This window comes from Patella vulgata, chromosome 2, assembly GCF_932274485.2.
Source record: "Patella vulgata chromosome 2, xgPatVulg1.2, whole genome shotgun sequence".
NCBI lineage: Eukaryota > Metazoa > Mollusca > Gastropoda > Patellidae > Patella > Patella vulgata.
Window position 1 is genome coordinate 23,557,913 of NC_065880.2, and position 17,460 is coordinate 23,575,372.

At 37.0% G+C, this 17,460-nt stretch overlaps 1 protein-coding gene across 1 annotated transcript; it reads right to left on the minus strand.

The window, feature by feature from the left end:
* Window positions 1-482: 482 nt before the first annotated feature.
* On the minus strand, window positions 483-2,572 carry LOC130010832 (beta-2 adrenergic receptor-like). The gene has a single exon (XM_056098919.1). The coding sequence runs from the start codon at window positions 2,530-2,532 to the stop codon at window positions 1,603-1,605; it is 930 nt and encodes a 309-aa protein (XP_055954894.1). The 5' UTR covers window positions 2,533-2,572; the 3' UTR covers window positions 483-1,602.
* Window positions 2,573-17,460: the final 14,888 nt, after the last annotated feature.

Below are 17,460 nucleotides of genomic sequence, written 5' to 3' on the forward strand. Positions count from 1 at the left end.
TTTAGTTATTTACAAACCAACAAAAATGTGACGTATGTCGTGTTCTTTCGAGTAACTTATGTTCTGATTTCACAGTTCGTTGTGTATCAGCTTCAGATAATTAATTAATTGAATGGCCACGGATGCAGTGTTGCACTGGTTAAAATTCCCCAAGTTTTCAGTGAATTACAGCTGTTAGGATTTCTTTTGCCAGCACACCAATATTTCCTTGTCGGCGAGCCATCAGAAATACCAGACAAAAATTTTATGGATATCGGAGGCACCTAGAAATTCGAAGCCATTGATCACTCCCTGTCTTCATCTGCTACTTGAAATGGAAATAATTTGTATTTCGCGTTGTGCATCCTTGAAATCATTTAATATTAGATAATGAATGAAATATAAACAGGTGGCAATATATGTAGTTTCCAATTAACCCAATTGAAGTGAAGGACACACATAAATAAAAAGAAAACTCATTTAATAATCAAACTACGAGCACCCACAAACAACATAATTTATTTTCACATCTGGTGAATTACACTAACGACGAACAATAACACATCGTTTCATGGAGAGAGAACAAAATAATATTATATGTAAATGAAAACAATAACATTCGTATTAACTTAGATATGAATCAGTTCACTTATACATATTTTGTTGTTTTTGTTTTCATTCGCGCAAACAGATATAAATGTACGTATATATTACAACGGTAATTGGTCACAAATTTAGAAAAGGTTGTCACATTGAACATTCGACTCGGATAATTTAACTACTTAGTTATTTATCGACCACATCACACATATTGCAATAATTAATCCATAAAGACAAAAATGGGGATGGGGTTTAACATCCCCTTAAGATATTTATCGAGAGGAAAATGAGGTTTAACGTCCCCTTAACATACACTGGATCATATCGGGACTAACATACGGTACACGTTTGTTTCAGTAATTCGCTTCTCATCGTCTCTGACGGATTCTTTAGAGTTCTGACCCCAATAATCACCCTTAAAATTTTAGCATGCTATACTGCAAGTATCACAAGATGCAGAACTAAATCGCCACCGCATTTGTATGGCCTCATACGCTTGTTATTTGGGAGTCGTACGTTTCGGAGCTATGGTACGATAAGTATTGTTTAATGGTCGAGAGCGAGACATTAAGTAATATATTGTAACAACATGAGGGCCGTAGGCCCGAATGTTTTTCCAATATATTACGCAATGTCGTAAGCTCGAGACCATTAAACATCTTAAAATACTGTACTATTGGCAAGTTTCCCGTACGATTATTTGAAATAATGGTACGCCAACATCAAAGGGTGACGTCACATCTGTATTTTAAGTATTGTTTAATGGTCGAGAGCGAGACATTAAGTAATATATTGTAACAACATGAGGGCCGTAGGCCCGAATGTTTTTACAATATATTACGCAATGTCGTAAGCTCGAGACCATTAAACATCTTAAAATACTGACACTCCGCACGAGCTTTTACGTCACACTAGTCCAATATCTCACTGGTATGAATAAAGTACTATTGGCAAGTTGCCCGTACGATTAATTGAAATAATGGTACGCCAACATCAAAGGGTGACGTCACATCTGTATTTTAATTACACATACTTGGTAGTAGTTCGACGACGCGAATTAACGTGTGTGTGGTCTGTATCCGGAGTAACTGATATCTGGCGACAGCATAACATTTTCGCGAACGCTCTACGGAAGTCCGTATTCTTGACTGCGTAGATAAAGAAATTCATCCCAGAGTTAAGCACCGCCAACAAAATAGTCACATCCACAACACGATTAGGTATACCGATAGTACGGCCGAGATTCTGGGCCACAATTCCCGGGGATAAGCATATGAAAAATATTCCAAATACCGTCAAAAACATCTTCACTGCTTTCATGTTCGTTGCCTGCCTTGTGTCATCTACTGAGGCCAACTGTTGGTTGATTGCTTCTTGTTGCTTTTTAGCGATGTAGAAAATGTAGCCGTAACACACGGCGTTTATGATAGAAAAAAACACAAATATAGTAGTCTGTATATAGGTATGGTAATAATAAGGGATGACTGAGGTATAATGACAACTACGTCTAAGATGCCAATTATTGACGTATATTGGTAGAGTTCCAAGAAATACTGCCGATATCCACGTCCAAATTATAATCACCCTTGCTCGGAACATGGAGGCAATACGTTGGTACTTCATAGGAAAGCCGATATAAAGAACTCTATCAATTGCAATCACAGTTATGCACTGAATTGTCTGGCCCAAAGATACAAAGAAAGCCACATGTCGACATAGATATTTATCATTGTCAAAAAATTTCCGAATTCCGGGTAAATGCATAGCTGCGTGGTATGGCAGTATAAGACCAGCTAAGAAGTCGGCACGGGCTAAAGAAACAATATACTGGTTGGGAATTGTCTGAAGTGTCTTGGTTCTCCACACTGCAAGAATGGTTAGCAGATTCCCACAACATATCACCACCATTATCAACATCTCGGATAAAACCATGAATATTGAATGCATTGACATGGTGGATACGCTGGAGCTACAATTTGAACACGAAGCATTCATTGTCACTGGTTAGACTTTGACTAGTTTAGTTTCCTTCTATCAGTAACTTTTAACGGTATCCTAAAATTACCTCTTGTTAACGTCCGTTCATCCTAATTATGTACTGATTATGAGACACGGATTTCCCTTTACATCTCTTCATTTAAAGAAGACAATTAATTGATAAAATGTAATCAATTATATGAGTCTATGTTGTATCGTACTAAAACGTTTAAAAATTACACACAAAGACATCAGCGAAGTAAAAAAAAAAGCAGTCACTCTTAAGAAATGTTACTGACTCGTGGTTACAGAGCCAACTTCTACAGCACAGATAATAGTAAGTGCACCAAACATAAACAAACCCCCATAAAACAAACCCGCCCCTTTTCTTGGACTTGGGGGCCCTTTTATTGTATTTTCTTCCCGGATTCGGTGTTTTCCTTCAGTTTTTATACGCCCACATTTTCATGTGGACGTATCGTCGTCGCCCCAGTCCGTCCTGACGTCCACAATTGTTTGTGGACACTCTACAGGCCACAATTCTTATCCGATTTTGACGAAACTTGAAATATAGGTTTATCTCCAAACAATCTCGGAAGCTTTCGATATTGGCATGTATCGGACCGAAACTCCCTAAATTATGACCCCTGATTGTACGCAAAATCACGTTTTTAGCTTGTGGACCCTATAGAGGCCATAATTTTTACACGATTTAAAAAACCGTTTTAGTATATCACCGTTACACCCATAAGGATGGTTGATTTCGAATTTCGTGAAAATCGACCCAAAACTGACAGACAAAATGGCTGTCCCTCGTTCTCAAATAGCGTAAAAATATGGTATATCAAGGTTGTGGAATCCCTAGAGGTCACATTTTCTTCTGATTTTGATGAAACTTGGAATGTAAGTTTATAACCCAACGATCTCGGTTCCTTTCAATATTCGCGCATATCGGACGATAATTTCCTGAATTATGGCCCCTGATTGTACAGAAAATCACGTTTTTAGCTTGTGGACCCTATAAACGGTCATAATTTTTATTCAATTTAAAAAAAAACGTTTGAATATATCACCGTAACACCTATGGATGGTTGAGTTCGAATATCGTAAAAATCGGACCAAAACGGACATACAAAATGGCCACCCCTCGTACTCAAATAGCGTAAAAGAAATATGGTATATCAATGTTGTAGGCCCTCTAGAGGTCACAATTTTCTTCTGATTTTGATGAAACTTGAAAAGTAAGTTTATAACCCAAAGACCTTGGTTCCTTTCGATATTCGCCCATATCGGATAGTAACTTTCTGAATTATGACCCCTGATTGTACGAAAAATCGCGTTTTAGCTTGAGGTCCCTCTAGACGTCACAATTATTACTCGATTTAAAAAAAAACCGTTCAAATATATCACTGTTACACCGTAATTAGTGTAAACATCTGGTATATCAAAGTTGTGGACCATCTAGAGGTCAGAATTTTGACCTGATTTTGATGAAACTTGAAAAGCATGTTTATAACCCAAAGATCTTGGTTCCTTTCGATATTTGGGCATATCGGATAGTAACTTCCTGAATTATGGTCCCCGATTGTATGAAAAATCATGTTTTTAGCTTGTTGTCCCTCTAGTGGTCACAATTATTATCCGATTTAAAAAACGTTCGAATACATCACTGTTACACGGTAATGTTTATTGAGTTCGAATTTTGTGAAAGTCGGGCCAAAACTGCCGGACAAACTGGCCGCCCTTCGTACGCAAAAAGTGAATAGCATCTTATATATCAAGCTTGTCGACACTCTAGAGGTCACATTTTTATCCGATTTTGATGGGAGTTGTAATATATGTTTATAACCCAAAGATCTTAATCCCTTTCGATATTCGCGCATATCGGATCGTAACTTCCTGAATTATGACCCTTGAATGTACAAAAAATCACGTTTTTAGCTTGTCGTCCATGTAGAGGTTGCAATTTTTAACCGATTTTAAAACAAAAACGTGAATATATCATCATTACACACTAAGATCTTGGTTCCTTTTGATAATCGCATGTATCCGAACGTAATTTCCTGGATTATGGGTCTGATTGTTCGAAAAATCGCAATTTTAGCTCGCGGACTCTCGAGAGGTCACAATTTTTATTCCGATTTTAAAAACCGTTTAATATTTCACCATAATGAAGATTGAATTAAAATTTCGGGAAAATCGAAATGAAACTGCTCGACAAAATGGCCGCTCATTGTACGCAAATTGTGTAAAAGTATGCAATACGAATGTTGTGGGCCCTCTAAGAGGTCACAATTTTTATCCGATTCTGATGAAACTTAAAACATATCTTTATATCCCAAAGATCTCTGTCCCTTTTGATATTTGCACACTTCGGGCCATAACTTTCTGGATTATTGCCCCTTATTGTACAAAAAATCACGTTTATTTTTTTAGCTTGTTCTCTATCCATCTCTTGCAAAATGTGGGCGTATCCTGCCTGGCAGCCGCAGGTATTGTTTGATATTAAATCTCTATTAACATTTTCACCTACAGTTTGGTCGCAGTTACATTGGCCCGATTTCGATTCTAATGTTCGCTTTTTATACAGTCTAGGTTATTACTCCAGGGTGCATTGAGCTTTCGTTTACACGTAACCTCAAGGTTCCTCGAGCAGCATTTACAGCAAGCAGCTTCATCCTGAATTGTTGGCGCATCAAATACTCACGAGTTGAAAGGCGTCAGTCGGTAAATTCCAAATGCATGTCCTAACTTATTGTGTGAGCCACAGTAGCGAATCAAGAAACTGCGAAGGGTGGCATCCACAATCCCACCCCACAATGAATGTCACCATCGATCGTATTGCCTATATAGCAGTTTTATGCAAGTTGACAACCCGAAGAGGGGGTTGGCAATTGAGGTCATTACTCGAAGCAAATTCCTGTGATCGAGATGAATAGAAATTTGACAGAACTAGTGGTACTACTAACTGGGCGGTTCAATTCTACAATTATAACCGTGAATATGATAGTGATAAGACCACAGTGGGGTGGAAGAATGTTGACATAATGGAATCGAGCGTTGTAGGCGCGAAAAATACATTCAGATAGCGATGTATAATATGTAATTGAGCTTTTAATTTGGGGGGGGGGGGACTATGCCTGAACATTTTAGTCAATTTCCCGCCATTCGAGATTATTGCTGGGAACAAATTCTTGTGAACGCGTGGATTAGAAATGGGACAGAATCTCGCGATCTACCTGTCAATTCTGCCTGTTTTGTGGGAATTGACAGAACTAATTTCATCTAGCGACGCATAATATTTAAAATACTGAAATGTTATTTTTTTTGGTACCGGGTCTGAGAGGAGCTACCCCCCGCTACGCATCTACTTAGGGGCACTTTCTTTGTCTCCAAAGTACTGCAAAAGGTGGCCGACAAAGAAAGATATATGATTACATGTATAGACATGGACATTGCACATTACATAGTACATATACCAAATTTTAATGATTCCGTAAACCCTCTTGATTTTCGAAAAAAAAAATCATAGGAGCTATCAAGCCGATCGAGCGCTTAATGATAAAGGCTATATTCAAACAATCCTGGACCTACTTTGTTCCATAAAATACAAACAGAACGGTTAAATATTGAGTTATTTACTTACAAACAAACAAACATGTGACGTATGTCTTGTTCTTTCAAGTAACATATGCTCTGATTTCACAGTTCGTTGTTTATCAGCTTCAGATAATTAATTAATTGAATGGACACGAATGCAGTGCTGTATTGGTTAAATTTCCCCAAGTTTTCTGGGAATTACTGCTGTCAGGATTTCTTTTCCGAACACACCAATGGACATACCGGTGAGCCATCACAAATTCCAGACAAAAATTTCATGGATATCCGAGGCACCCAGAAATTCCAAGCCATTGACCACTCCCTGTCTTCATCTGCTAATTGAAATCGAAATAATTTGTATTTCGGGGCGTGCATCTTTGAAGCTATTGTTACATAATGGCAAATGTTGTTGATAGTTACCGTTCCATCTTGACACATGAAAACAGAATTGATTAAAATATCTTTATGTCGGCTATCGACATCAATGGTTGTCCAGATTGCACTCATTAGTTATCACCATAATATAAACTTATAGCTGGCACGAGTTACGTAATATCCCGTGTCTTGTAAAGAAATCTGTACTGACCGCTTAAACTGGCAAAGGCCAGACGTGTACTCTTGTGAGCTTCTTTGTCTAGAAGCGGGATATAAGTAAGAATGAAAAAGAGATAGGGGGAGAAGGCCATGGGCGCCTTGGGTTAAGGGTAGAACAAGGGTCATGTAAGTTAGGACTATGGCTCCCTCAACACAAGTTAATTACGGAGTCTTAAGTTTTGTAAATATGTTTGAAGAACAATAAAAGTATCATATGAAGTTAAACCAGAGTTGCCATCCAGCACCGATTCAAAGAACTAAAAGTGTAACACTATTTTAATACTAAATAATGAATGAAATGTAATAAACAGGACGTGGGAGTAGATGTAGTTTCCAATTAACCCCATTGAAGTTAAGGACAAACATAAATCATAAACTCATTTAATAATCACACTACGAGCACCCACAAACAACATAATTTATTTTCACATCTGGTGACAAACAATAGCACATAGTTTCACAGAGAGAGAACAAATTAATATTACATGTAAATGAAAACAATAACATTCGTATTAACTTAGATATGAATCAGTCCACTTATCCATATTTTGTTGGGTTTGTTTTTTCATTCGCGCAAACAGCTATACATGTACGTAAATATTACAACCGTAATTGGTGACAAATTTACATGTAAAGATGGTTGAACATTTAACTAGGAGAATTTAACTGCTTAGTTATTTATCGACCACATCACACATTGCAACAATTAATCCATAAAGACAAAGATGGGAATGGGGTTTAACATCCCCTTAAGTTCATTATCGAACACATCACACATATTGCAATAATTAATCTATAAAGACAGAGAGGAAAATGAGGTTAACATCCTCTTATACACTAGACTATTTTGGGATCAACATAAGGTACACGTTTATTTCGCTTCTTACCGTCTCTGAAGGATTCTTTAGAGTTCTCACCCCTTAAAATTTTAGCATGCGATACTGCAAGTATTACAAGATGCATAACTAAACCGCCACCACATTTGTATGGCCTCGTACGCTTGTTATTTCGGAGTCATGAGTTTCGGAGCTATGGTACGATAATTACACATACTTTGAACTTTGAGGAACATAATAAGCATTTCACCATGTTGAATGGAAATAATTCATTTAGAATGAGTTGGGTTCATAAAGGTTATGTCAGTTCCTCGATACCAATAATTTCACAGTGTAATCCTTACTAATTGGTAGTAGTTCGACGAAGCGAATTAACGTGTGTGTGGTCTGTTTCCGGAGTAACTGATATATGGCGACAACATAACATTTTCGCGAACGCTCTACGAAAGTCCGTATTCTTGACTGCGTAGATAAAGAAATTCATCCCAGAACTAAGCACCGCCAACAAAATAGTCACATCCACAACACCATTTGGTAGACCGATAGTATGGCCGAGATTCTGGGCCAAAATTCCCGGGGATAAGCATATGAAAAATATTCCAAATACCGTCAAAAACATCTTCACTGCTTTCATGTTCGTTGCCTGCCTCGTGGCATCTACTGAGGCCAACTGTTGGTTGATTGCTTCTTGTTGCTTTTTAGCGATGTAGAAAATGTAGCCGTAACACATGGCGTTTATGATAGAAAAAACCACAAATATAGTTGTCTGTATATAGGTATGGTAATAATAAGGGATTACTGAGGTATAATGACAACCACGCCTAAGATGCCAATTATTAACGTATAGTGGCAGAGTTCCAAGAAATACTGCCGATATCCACGTCCAAATTATAATCACCCTGGCTCGAAATATGGAGGCAATACGTTGGTACTTCATAGGAAAGCCGATATACAGAACTCTATCAATTGCAATCACAGTTATGCACTGAATTGTCTGGCCCAAAGATACAAAGAAAGCCACATGTCGACAAAGACATAGATATTTATCATTGTCAAGGATTTTCTGAACTCCGGGGAAATGCACAGCTGCTTGGTATGGCAGTATAAGACCAGCTAAGAAGTCGGCACAGGCTAAAGAAACAATATACTGGTTGGGAATTGTCTGAAGTTTCTTGGTTCTCCACACTGCAAGAATGGTTAGCAGATTCCCACAACATATCACCACCATTATCAACATCTCGGATATAACCACTAATATTGAATGTATTGACATGGTGGATTCGCTGGAGCTACAATTTGAACACGAAGCATTCATTGTCACTGGTTAGACGTTGGCTAGTTTAGTCTCTTTCTATCAAGAACTTTTGATAGTATCCTCTTGTTAACGCCCGTTCATCCTAATTGTGTACTGATTATGAGACACGGACTTCCCTTTTCATGTCTCCATTTATAAAAGACAATTAATTGATAAATTGGGATCAATTAAATGGCATTAAAATAATAATATCGATATGAAATCCAATACACTGGAATTCAAACCATCCTGTTTCCAAATATCACAACAATTATTCTTAGTATGTCTAGCTTTACATTAATATCCAACATATATATGTGTAACAGTAACTCCTAAGAAATGTCAGCTCTTTATTTTAGAAATCTGAAAACGTGAACCACCCCTGAGCTATTAATTTCACGCAAGTCTGAATCTGCCTGACTTCCTAGTTGAGTCCAATAATTTGATTTTTTAGTTATGTTATACGCTTGAACGTTAAATGAAATCTGAACATATGTAACAATAAAACAAAACAAGGTCGATTTGCATGTAGCTCGCTAGCCAATCATGTGAGCACTATAAAAGTGTTAAACAATTATATTGTCATCGCCGTATCTGAAAATAGGTAAATGGTATTGTAACAACACAATAAGGTTAATTACGGTTAAAGCATTACACATATCAATGCTATTCCTATTATTAACATATATCCTTATTATCTCTGTTAATGAATAATATACATTTAATTAAAAACCATCCTGAGACGCATTGCCAAATTTGCTCTATTCAGAATTAAGGAAATGGATTACAAAGCATCATAAAAGCACCTTAATTAAGAATTCCATTAGCTGTCTGCTCAAGACTTGATAACAATGATTCTTTTCTATCCGTTTGAAATGGGGTGTTGTTTATGGAAACTTTTCATAAAGTCCAATTTATAGATACAGTTGCTAGAAAAAATCAAACGAAAAGTCTTAAGAAATATTCTCTAAATACGGAAACCATTCAGCCGAAAATGGCTATCACAAAACAATACTTTATGTATGGAGAATATATACGTTCAATCTGGAGATTTATTTGTTAAGGTTAGCGTATGCCATTGGTGGCGAGGTTGTAGGTTAGGTTTAAGTATTTGGGGGAGAGCTTTAAGTCTCCACATAAGCACTGACCTAGGATGATGAAAATGTGGTTCGTGATATTTCCTAGTTTTATTAAAAATACATACAATATACATTAGATTTATATGGTGGCGCTGATGGTCTTCCTTCAGTGTCGCTTGTGGTATTCTGCTATTTTTGTTTCTGGAGAAAAAAGAATCAATTTGAGGTTTTTCTACTAAGTATTGGATTTTCTAAAATTGAGTTTTTTCCACTATCCCGGGGTTAGGGCTAGGGACTATTATAAGTAGTTGATTGTTTACTAAGGGTTAGGGCTGGAGTTTTGATATATTGTTTGGTTAGGATGAGGACTGGTGCTATTTAGGCTAATTTACTGTGCACTAGTATGTCGTTCAGATTTTTATTTTTAGAATATGCAATTATAAGTTTCTGTGTTTTCTGATGATGTTGGATGCACTTGCTGCTGTTACGCTAAATGGGACTACAAAAGGGGCTATTGCGCCAGTCGTATGAATATTCAAACCTATAAGGGGAGGGGCTGTTGTTTTCAATTTGACAATCCAGATTTTTTCTTTTGTTAGCCTAAACGTTTTACTTTCTTCTGTAGTTTCCAAGTCGCGCTTAGTCTTTTCTACTGGCGTGACAGTGAGATCAGAAATGTCCTGATTTGGTTGGTTGAAGTGATTGAGAACGGTTTGTCTTTTTGGGAAACTATGTCTGACCGGTGACCGTTAATTCTGTCCCGAAGTGCATTTCTGATCTCCCCTATACGTATTGCAGTTCGTCACATTGTCTACATGAAATTAGATAAATTATGTTTGAACTACTGCATGAAATTTGGTCTAATATTGGGAATCGTGTGCCAGATGTTTTGTTATGGAAATATAGTCGGATATGTTTATGATTTTGCATGTTTGACATCTTGGGTGGCAACAAGTTTTGGTTTTAACTGTCCCTCTTCTCTTAGTATGCTAAATACCAGCGTACATCCTGACTCAAAAGCTGGTCTTCTGAGTACATATACTATGAACACGGAGAATCTGAGATTTTATGATGACAAATACGTACATGTATGTTTTGGGTGAAAGAAGCTTTTGAACAATAATTTTGTCTGTCGGTTTCTTTGAAAAAATACTTTAGTTTTCATTTGGCCTGTGTTTTTGGTGTTGCTACTTTTAAAAACGATTGTGTCAAGGAAATCTATGCTGTGATGACTTACATGTGTGGTTAATTTGACAGATGGATGTTGATAAAGGTCAAAAATTCGTTTAGTGTGTACGTTCAGACTATGTAAACGGAATCGAAAAAAACGTTCATAGAAATCTGGTTTTAATTGACAGAGTGCCAGAACTTCCCTTTCCCACTCCGCCATGAAGAGATTTGCATAACTCGGGGCAAATCTTTTTCCATCGCAGTTCCGGAAGACTGGAGGTATACTTGGTCGTTGAAAGCGAAGCCATTCCTCTTCGTCCGGGTTCCTGAGAAATGCTTTCCTAGCTGCTTCAGCTCCTGTGGTATTATCGATGTTCGTGTACATGCTCTGTACATGGATTGATATTAAAATGGTATACTCGGGGCCACTTAACTGTTTGATTTTGTAAATAAAATCGCTAGTGTCTTGGTAGGACGAGTGTGGGCATGCTAGAGGTAATAAGGAATGGTCTATATATTGTGAGTCGTTGTATGATTCGCTGCCACAGTCTGATATACTCTTCAAAAAAAAGTAGGGGATATTGAAATGCAAATACCTATGCAGGTTGTGATATGATAAAAAGTCATGAACACTTGACATGCTTTGAGAGTATGTTTTCAGATGAAGAACTTCTCGCCCCAACAAAACCACTCAGCTGCACATGGGAATGGTTCATTTTCAAATTTGACACTTTCATTTGCTTTCCTATCGGTTCTTGCATAAAATTTACTGTTTAGCATATCTTTGCTTTAGTGTGTTACGTTTAATTTGATCGGACGTCAACGTAAACCGACAACTCTGCAAGAATTGGCTGTGGCACTGCAAGAGGAGTGGGTCAGATTGCCCCAAATCGTGATTGGACGGTTTATTAGGAGTATGCAACGACGAATTGCTGAATGTCTGAGGATTGGTGGAGCAATTACTCATTAAGACAAAAATCAAAAACGTCCATTTTCACTTTTGACGGTGTATCTCTTTGCGAGTGAAATGGGGCCGTCAGATAAGCCGCCCATATGAACTGTTTATGTTCATGTGTAGGCAATTGGTCTGTTATTAACATACACTGGTTACCTCTAATAACCAGCGGCTACCAGGCAGGATACGTCCACATTTTCGAGAGATGGATAGAGAACAAGCTAAAAAGAAAGTGATTTTTCCTACAATCAAGGGCCATAATTCAGGAAATTACAATTCGATATGCGCAAATATCGAAAGGAACCAAGATCTTTGTGTTGTAAACTTACATTTCACGTTTCAACAAAATCGGATAAAAATTGTGACCTCCATAGGATCCACAACCTTGATATACCATATTTTTTACCCTATTTGAGAACGAAGGGCGGCCATTTTGTCTTGTCAGTTTTGGGCCGATTTTAACGAAATTCGAACTCAGCCGTCCTTATGGTGTAACGGTGATATAATAATACGTTTTTTTTTAATCGGATAAAAATTATGACCTCTATAGGGTCAACAAGCTAAAAACGCGATCTTTGGGTTATAAACTTACATTTCAAGTAAACTTACACTATTTGAGAACGAACGGCGGCCATTTTGTCTGTCAATTTTTTGCCGATTTTCACGAAATTCGAACTCGGTAGTCCTTAGGGTGTAACGGTGATATAATCATACGTTTTCCTTAAATCGGATGAAAATTGTGACCTCTATTTGAGAACGAACGGCGGCCATTTTGTCTGTCAATTTTTTGCCGATTTTCACGAAATTCGAACTCGGTAGTCCTTAGGGTGTAACGGTGATATAATCATACGTTTTCCTTAAATCGGATGAAAATTGTGACCTCTATAGGGTCCACAAGCTAAAAACGTCAAAATCGGATAAGAATTGTGACCTGTAGAGTGTCCACAAACAATTGTGGACGGACGGAAAGGGGCGACGACAATATACGTCCACATGAAAATGTGGGCGTATAAAAACAGCAGTGCATTTCCGCAGTTTTGTATTGTTTCTGAATATCCCCTATATTGTATTGTTTCTGAATATCCCCTATATTTTTTAAGGGTATATTATAGGGCGTCCCTTGGGTAATTTATTAGGTATAAACCATTCCGTTTCTGGATTTTTTGGTAGCGGTTAGAGATGTTGTTGGCAGTCAGATTTAGCGGATAGATAATCATATTGTTTTGCTGTTATGTATTTTTTGTCTTGCAATACATGTAAAATGTTTATTAAGGTTGCGGTGTCCTTAAAGATGGGTTGGTCGAATTTAGTGTAATGTTTAGGATTATTTGTTTTTCTGCCTCAGAGATATAGTCTGTGCGATTTATTCTGACACAACACGACCCTTTGTCGCTTTTCTTAATTATTATGTTTTTGTACTTTTTGGGGGTGTTTAATGGATATCAAGTCTTCAAAAATACTATCTTAAGGTGTGTATCTTAAATATCAGATCACTGGGTGATAAATGTGAACTATTAGATGAATATTTAACTGAAGAACATAGTGAGACCCGTCTTCTTTCAGAAACATAGCTAGCATTATCTACAAGCGGTACAGTATCTAGTCAAACACATGGCTATGAACTTGAACATACACCTAGACCTAACAGAGGCGGAGGTGTAGGTATCCTTTTCAAATCTACCCTAAAATGTGAAATAAAAACAATGGCCAATTTTTAAATCATTTGAAAATATTGAAGTGCTACTGAAAACAAATGCTATCGCTCTACGTTTCGTAGTCACCTATCGTCCTCCTAATTCAGACTAACGGGTCTTCCTGATAACATTCCGTCCTACAGAGATACATCAGACGCCACACTTTCAGAATTCCAGCCTGTCTCCGATGACTATCCGATCTATGAAACCTAAATCATATGAACTAGATCCCCTACCATCTTCGATGCTAAAAGACAACGTTGATATTTTTCTTCCGATAATCTCCGAAATTGTAAATACAAGTCTCAACAATGGTGAGTTCCCGAAAAACCTTGGCAAAGCAGTCATCAGACCCCTCTTGAAAACAAACCATCGCCAAAATCATTGAAAAGTGTGTCTTTAACTCAACTTAACCAACATAAAAAAAGTAACAACATCGAGAACCATCTTTAGTCAGCATATAAGCGATATCACAGCACCGAAACCGCTCTGATAATGATCACTAATGATATTTATTGAGCTTAAGACAGACAACAGTGTGTATTCCTTCTACTTGACCTGAGTGCAGCATTCGACATTGAGATAGTGAAGACCTACTTAATGCCTTTTGGCAAGAGATTGGTCTTCGCGCTACGTTATTAGTTACTGTGCTTCAAAGCTATCTAACTAAGTGTAGTGTCACTGTAGATGACAAGGGCAACAAGTATTTTATGCGGTGTGCCACAAGGCTCAGTTATAGGCCCCACATTATTTATCATATTTACTAAACCATTAACAAAAATAGCAGAGAAACATGGATTATCCCTACATTTGTTTGCCGATGACACACAGTTATATTTGTGCTTTGATACCAATTCTCGCAAACAAACAGTTAGAGATACAGAGCTCTATCTTGCTGAAATACATGACTGGATGAATAAACACTTTCTAAAATTGAATCCTGACAAAATTGAACTTTTGGTTCTTGGTACAAAACAGCAACTATCAAAATTCGCTGAAATAAACAATATCACCAGCTTATGGAGTGTTTGTGTCTCAACTAATTCGTTACGCGAGAGCTTGTTCATTTCATTCTGTATTTTTAAGTAGATCGAGGCATTTGTCATCTAAGCTTCAACTGCAGGGATACTTGCGAACTAAACTTATTAAAACCTGTTACCACTGTTTGTCGTGTATTTTGTACACGGTGAACAGTCCATATGCTGATTACACTATTTTGCCTTATTACACCATTTTGCCTATACCGTTTTTTTAGGACTTCGAATTTTGTCTAATGGTTTGGATTGTTCGTACTTGGTTTTATTTTATTCATTTTCAAGAAGAAATATGTATCCCTACATTAAAAGCAAAGAATACTGGAGCTACCATTGATCCTAACCTATCATTGAACTGTCATATACAGTCAATATGTTCATCAGCTTTTTACCACCTTAAACAGATCTCCCGAATACAGAAATATCCCAATCCAGAAATACCAGAAAATCTCATCCATGCATTCATCACTACAAAACTAGATTACCACAACACTCTGTTCTATGGACTTCCCGACTATCAAGTCAGAAAACTACAAAACATTCAAAACTCTGCAGCACAACTTTTAACTAAAACAAGAAAAATTGATCATATCACACCAGTACTCCGTTCCCTACACTGACTGTCCGTCAAAAAACGAATTCTGTTTAAAATTTTACTGCAAACTCATAAAGCCTTGAATGTGAAATCACCATTATATTTAAAACGGCTGTTAAACGGATGTGAGAACAGCACAAGAATCTTGATGTCATCCTCAATAAAAAAAAATGTTTAGTTAAAACTCTGTGAAATTAGAACTGGGGAAACGAGCTTTCTGATTCTCAGCCACCCTACCTTTGAAATAATCTTCCCAAAGAATTACGAATGGCCAATTCAAATGTGTTGTATGAAACAGGGAATATGAGATGAAAAGTAAATAAACAGAGAGACGAAGTTAGATATTAGTGGTATGTGAGAAAATTAATGGAAGAGCGTGTATTGATTTCACAATATGACTGGTATTGTGACGGAATGCAACTAAAAATAATAAGTTTGAAACAAAGGTAGATCGTGTGAACTTTGGGGTTTATTGATTATACAGTATAGTATATTAGTTATATATACCAGTCGTTCAATTTAAAACTCTTAAATATCAAAATAAAATTACATAAAACTATACAAAGAGAAAAATAACTTTCATATAATATAGACGTGTAGATGGGACCTCATTTTTGTCCTATCCGAACAACCAGACACTGTTCTAACCCCGAATCTCCTTTCCCACCGGGAAGGAATGCCAGATTTCATGGTTAGTGAGTCAGTGCCTTACTCGCGGAGCTGCTGGTACTCATCTAAAATAGCTAACAGGTTTCTCAAAGACTGGATATTATTCTTAAGGGGAGGGGGGGGGGAATCTTTTGAAGATCCCACCAATGAACTAGTTATGAATCTCAATTTCCTTGAGTGGATGGGGGGTGAGGACTGGAAGAGGGTATTAGTGGTTCTCAACCTTGGAACACATAAAAAAAATAGCTAAATGGCTAAATATATATGAAAAATATTTGAATTTTGCAAAATAAAAACATGGCAAATGGACGGCATAATACCGTAGACAGTCATAGACGTCATTCTAGTAGTATAAGTATCTTTTTAGGATATGATTTTGCAATTTTTACAACTGCGGTCTTTGGCCATGGATTGGCTTTGTGGGGAGTTCTTCCTTTAATTTAATAAAAAAAAATGTTTGTGGGGAGTTCTTCCTTTAATTTAATAGCATTTGGTAGTGAATCATTAGAGCCCCATTCTAGTAATTGCAGGTATTTTATAGCTTTCCCGTATCCCGGTGTTGCAACTCCAGACGGATTAGGAATATTAATTCCTTAATAAAATGACATAAATCGTTTCACTTTAAAATAATGTTGAAACAAAAGTTGTTTTTGGTTGTTATTGTCTATACAAACACATGTCTAAAAACATTTATTATGACCGTGGGCTGTTTATTCACTGTTCATATTAACATTCATTCGATTTGCGGAAAAACAAAATTTATAGTCTTTGATTTTCTCATAAACACAATTGGGTGTTAGAAAATAATCGTTAATATTTGAATAAAATATAATTTCGGACGAGTATACATCTTGGGGCATTTCGTAAGAAATTTTGTTTTATTTTTAATCAATAAGCTTAAAAACAAACACAATTGATTTAATTCCATAACTAATATTTCAGATCTGTAATAACAATATTCCACAGTAACATAATCACCACTGTCTTATTCTTAACAATTCTATTTTATTCATCAATATTACCATCTTCATCGTCAGCAGCTAGATCATCATAGAACCGTGATTGACTGGTGCTACTAATTACATCAAATAAATTAAATCTAGCGGATAGGGGTGATTTTCTTAGACCCAGTGCACATGGAAATCTTCTTTAAACCTATCGCACTCAAGCGATTTTCGGGTTGTACGTGACCAGGAATGGTGTCGGCTGTCCAACCTCGCAGGTTTTCTCCAGGTCCTCCGGTTGCCTCCCACTGTTAAAGACTCCTACGGACAAACGAATTATTGAAAAAAAGTTGAACCATATGTTAGTCCCCAAATGACCTAGTTTGTGCCGATTGAACGTTAAACTCTCTCTCTCCTTTTGAACTTCTGGCAGCTGGTCA

Bases quoted from the DNA above. Each gene is read 5' to 3' on its own strand.
- LOC130010832 (XM_056098919.1), bottom strand. From the start codon at position 2,532: ATGTCAATGCATTCAATATTCATGGTTTTATCCGAGATGTTGATAATG.